At 36.5% G+C, this 5733-nt stretch overlaps 1 protein-coding gene across 1 annotated transcript in view; it reads right to left on the minus strand.

Annotated features, from left to right (window-relative positions):
• Positions 1 to 3869, minus strand: part of PTPRN2 (protein tyrosine phosphatase receptor type N2) — a 548843-nt gene extending 544974 nt beyond the window's left edge. The window contains exon 1 of the mRNA XM_044425007.1: positions 3836 to 3869. Coding sequence (XP_044280942.1) covers positions 3836 to 3869 — 34 coding nt within the window. The remainder of the gene's footprint in view (positions 1 to 3835) is intronic.
• Positions 3870 to 5733: the final 1864 nt, after the last annotated feature.

The raw sequence follows: 5733 nt of genomic DNA on the forward strand, positions 1-5733 counted from the left end.
TAAAACTTGTTTTAATTGTTAATTTATTGGTTATTTATAGGATTTTAAATCTTTTAAGCCGAGATGCACCAGGTTTTAATATTTTTATTGTATAATTTGTTATATTTGTATATTTTGTTCTTGTTGTGAGCTGCCCCGAGGCTTTGTTGCGATGGGGGCGGCATAAAAATGTTTTAAATAAATAAATAAACAAACAAACAATTTCATACTGTGGGAGTTGCTGATGTTTCATTTTACCACCAACATAGTGAGAGCTTATAGCCTCAATTGATACTAAAACCTGAATGGTTCCCTTATATAGGCTTCTTACTAGGGTTTAGGTCAAGTTAGGTTTCTCTGCAAGACAAGAATAGACTTAGGGTAGCACCACAGAGAGCTCCAAGTGGTGCTGCAGTTGCGACAACCAGTTGATTCAGTTACTGCCTGAACCTTAAATAAGACTTGGGCTCTACTCCCACACAATGCCTAAAGTCTTCTACCTTCATGGGACAGGCTTGCTTTTGAAGCCTTTGGTCACAACACAGTTAGGAAGTAGCTAGGGAGCAGTGGTGAATTCAGAACTGAGGTCCATTGAATCTAAGAATGACAATGCGTCTTCTTCTAAGAGCACAGGAACTGGTCCCAGGGCCCTTCTGGGGTCGTGCCCCTGAGTGAGAGAATGGGTACTTCAATACCCTGACCTTTCCTTTACAGAATTGGGCAAATTGTGGGCCTCCACTTGCTTTTGGTTCCTCCTTTTGAGGAAAGAAGCAGAATTTTGGATCATGACACTTCCACACGCATTCACAGAATGTGTAACTATCATGTGCGAAGAGCTTTTGTTAAAATTAATGCTTGCAATAAGGAAGGAAGGGTGGGAGATGGTTGCCAACACCATTCTCTCCCAGTTTTTGTTTTTCAAAATTATAAATGTTCATTTGCTCTGGAGTAATGTCACAATCACTTAGCACACAACCAAGACTATCTGTTACATGAAGTAAGTACAGAGGACTTCAGGTTGTCTCATTTGATCCATCTCAGTACATGACACTAGAATAAATTTCTCTGCCTATACTTAGAAAATCATTGTTAGCAGTCTGGTTCTTTCACCTCTGCATTCCTGGTGCTTCATTACACACATTGGCTACTTTTCCAAAACTGAGAAACACATCAATTGCTCACCTTGCCACGCCCTTTCCTAAGCACTTCAACTAATCAGTTCTGACCAGAATCCAAAACAAACATAATGGCAGAGAAAAGATGAGATACCTGAAGAAGAACCCTGCAAAGCCTCAGTTGTTCTACAGGAGAGGAGGTCAAAGAGCCCCTTGGTTATGCCCTAAGTTAGAGGTTTCCTACCTGGGGTGCCCACACCGCCAAGGGGTGTGAGGTGACATTTCAGAGGGGGTGCAACAAAGGGGAAGGCTACATCACAATTCACCAAAATTGGTGAAGCATGATTTTTTCACCAAAAGTTATCCCATTCTTTATGGATTTAGTTTTCTTTTGTCAATCAAGATGAAATTTAGGAATTGCCTGAATCGACAGGCAGGCTTACAGATCACAATAAGCAAAAAAGTTCCACATTTTGAAAAAATCATGAATGAAAAGCGGGAACAAAGAAGTATTTGAATTTTATGTTCACAACTGGGATTGATTTTACTGTTTACAGTTTTTTCTAATTGTTCAATTTATATTTGAATGTTATGCACTGAGTTAAAAGCTTTTTTTTAGTTCAATTTGTTCACCTACATTACAGTATATAGTTCAATTTGTGGTTCAAAAATTAGAAATTTGACTTCAACTTCCAATGTGGTATTACTTTTATAATGCATGCAAACATAAGTCAAACACAGAAAACATAGGGCATAGAAAAGAGACCTACTGTCATGTGGGAGTGAATTAATGGAATGAGCTAATATTGCTGGCACTTTGGATCTTGCTCAATTGAAAATATAACCTTATTAAAAATTAGTTGTCAAGCAGGGTTCTACAGCTTACAGTATCTTACACTATATTAATAAATGTTGTGGACAACATATCAAACAGTTTCTGTCAAACCCAACATAAAAAATATAGTGATGTTCTTCGAGTGGTCATCTGTGCGTTCACACATATGGGCTCTGAGCCTGCCCGTGGGGCCCATATGTGTAATGCACAGAGACCACAAAGAAGAATGACAGATTTCTGATAAAGATTCTTAAAGAATCATAGCACTAGTTGCATATATACTGTATATGCCTATATTAATATACAACAGAGCATACTATCATTATCACAGTTTCTTAATTTCCTTCTTGAATGGTGTTTTGATGGTTTTTGTACTACACAAGAAAATAATGAAAAATATCAACAGATTTTTGGGTCATCATTGTCATTGTTCAGACAGCATTCACCTTGTGGGTCTTTCTATTAATATTTTGCCAGAACTTCTCTTCATTAGTAATTTCATATTCCTGACCCCCAAGAGGGCCTTCTCTTGCAATCTAGTGAAGAAACTCCTTACTCAAAAACATGAGCTACCACCCAGGAAGGCAGCAGCACCCCATGTCCACTATGTCATATTTGCATGCAAAGGTATATATGAGAATTTCCCTCTCTCTCTATTGTTACACAATAATAGTTGGTGGATTTGACAAAAGAATCATCAGCCATCACTGCAAAGTAGTTTTCTATCTTATACTACATTTAAATATTCTGGAGTCTAAACAGCAGCCAGCTAATTTTCTCTAAGAGACCATTTCAGAAGTTGACATTCTTCCAAAGCTAATATTCATATCCCCATTTTATTTTAACCTATTGCTATTATGGCTAATTTAGTTGTTGCAGTCATTTATCAACCAAGTTTACATTAATCTAAACTTCAATACCATATATCACTAGAAGCATTAGAAACCTATCTCATGAAGCAAAGCTCAACATTGCTTTTAATCAGACTATTTGTCTAAGATATACTAGTGTGGTTTCAGCATCTTCCTTCCTTTGTGTGAGGTAGCTCACTAACCATAACAGAGAAGCCCCAGTGCAGAATCTAATGAATATGTAAATTTGCCTAAGTGCAGCATGACAAAGATATTTCCCGAATAATTTTAACATTTGTAAGACAGAGACATATCTCTTGTGACATATGTTTGATATTTTCATATCCCCAAGATGTCCTTTCCTTCCATGCAGAACTATTGGGTTGTCATAAATAAGCAGCCAATCATGAGTTGGATCCAGACTTAGTCATACTCAGAGTAAACATATCAAAATCAATGGGTAGGGTTAGCCATGACTAACATAACTTCCATTGATTATAGTCACTCAGTTCTAAGTCTGAACAAGCCTAGATCCAGTCCAATTGCTGTTATTAGTTTTTTTTAAACCCTTTTTCAGTGACACTGCTCTAGCATCAATTATAACAAGATTATGCCAAGGATACAGATCTCCTTTAACTTACATTGTCACATTATCCCAGAGCTGTCATCTAAAACTGTCATGTTATTTTATTAAACATACTTTAACAATGCCAGTAATTGAAAGTTATAGATTCATTTTTCATTCTTTCAGTTGTTGTGCCAACAGAAACTGGAGCCCAATGTTATAGTATTTTCTTCTTACTATCAAAGTCTCAATCCTAAAACCCATTAATCTAGCAAGATCTCAGTAGCAGCAATAAGACTACCCTGAAGTTAAATGGTTTTAGGATCAAGACTCATGGTTGTAGAGAAGGGTGACAGCACAAATACTTATCATGAAGACAGGATGACCATCTGTCAAAAAAAGTGTTGTACACTGAAACCAGAAAAGAAGAATTTAAGCCACAATGCACTCAATTTAATGGAAGTAAAGATTTTTAAGCTACTACCCTAACCTGTCAAGCAAGCCTGGTTTGCAGTAAAGCTCATTCTTCCCAGCTGCAGTCATATTGGGAACTACCTGTTAACTGTTAAGGGTGGAAAGATAAGCAGCAGCAGGGCAGCAAAAAGGAGGAGGTTTATCTATGGCAGCTAATCTGTTCAATCAACAGCACTCAGCTCTGCTCAACAGCCGTTGCCAAGTAACAGGCCAGGCTTCTCTTATCAGCTTCCTAATGTTTCATTGACTATTCAGACAAGAATAGAAAGCTGTGACATGGAGGGTTATAAGCAGCACAAAATGAAAATGGCACATTATGTGGGAGGAAAAAGAGAAATCTTTTACTCCTCTCTTTATCTGGATAGACAGGGTCTATTGCTAAAGAGAAGAGAGAGAGAGAAATTTTATGTTCTGCTCATTCTAAATCACAAAAACAAACGGAAGAGGATGTAAATTTACATAAAGAAGATTCTTCTAGCCTTCTTGGCAAGAGCTAAGCAATTTATTGACACCACCAATTCCCTTGATACAGACAAACAGCCATTTCTCAGTTACATATTCCTTGGAACTTCAAAGTATTTGTGGCAAAGAAGAGAGGAACTGGAATCTTTGTACATTTTATGTCCCAGTTGTATTAAAGACAAATGCACACCAAATCTACAGTGTTAATATGTTATCTACTGCATCAACTCTCTCTCCTACATAGAGAAGAATGAAAATTTCAAACTGCTTTTATAGATGCTACATTTTCTCCTTTCAGACTCCGTGTTAGGCCCAGGAAATTTCCTGTTTTATCCTTTGATACGTAAATTAAAAAATCTGATTTTCAATGCAGAAATGATTAATTAAAAATGCAACCTTTAATTATGTGGCTGAGCATCAAGACAGTGGCTTCTGTCATTACCTCTTCAGCATAATAAACAATATGTTTAATGCTTACCTTTGCTACTTATTATATTACAGTGTAAGCACTTTGTATAAACACGCTGTAGCTCAAAAATGAGCATTGTCATATGCAATACAGATAACAGATACACTGTTTTTACATTAATTTACTTATCCACATTCTTGTAAAGGAAGAAATAAACAGCACCAAATATCTGATTAATGTCACAGATTATGAGACTTTGTATAGTGGACTGAATTATTTGCATAATAGTCAGATTCATCTAGCATACTCAGGGCCATTTTGCCTATTACATTTCAAAGTTACCTTAGATCTCTTTGGAGTAATACAATCTGTGCCATACAAAATCAGCAAATCACAATATACATACATACATACATACATACAGAGAGAATATCATAGAGTGAAGACAAGTGTAGAGAAAGGTGAAAGCAATGGAATGGAACTATCATTTTTACACAAAGTAGTAACTTAGAATAGAATTACTGCTATTTTGTTGGGGGTCTTTTCATGCACACAATGAAACCTGAGGCTTTAATTTGAAGAGCAAGGCCTATATTGGCCTTAGTAACACTCATGCTTTTTCCCTGCTTGCCTTTATTGCCTGTATTCTCCTGTAATGCTTTTACCTCTACTGGTGAAAAGATACAAGATCAGTATCTTTTATACATCTGGAAGTGGGAAAGCACTTTCCTTCCTAATTTCACCTCTATACTGCCCCATAGCCCATGCTCTCTGGTTTTTAAATTTAAAAATCATAAAAACAGCCAATAACATAATAATTTAAATAACACAGTAAACATTAAAACCCATATAACAGTGTCAACAACCCATAGTGACTATAGTCAGAATTAGCAAATGGCACAGCAGCAGTAATCATAATAACAGCTTTAAACTAGCGCTTATCTATTAAAATATCTGAAAAATAGAAAGGTTTTCACTAGGAGGTGAAAAGAAAGCATAGATGGTGCCAAGTGTACTTCTCTGGTACATGTTCCAGGGCAAGT

The sequence above is a fragment of the Varanus komodoensis genome, unplaced genomic scaffold (genome assembly GCF_004798865.1).
Source record: "Varanus komodoensis strain SLA01 unplaced genomic scaffold, ASM479886v1 scaffold15, whole genome shotgun sequence".
Taxonomy (NCBI): domain Eukaryota; kingdom Metazoa; phylum Chordata; class Lepidosauria; order Squamata; family Varanidae; genus Varanus; species Varanus komodoensis.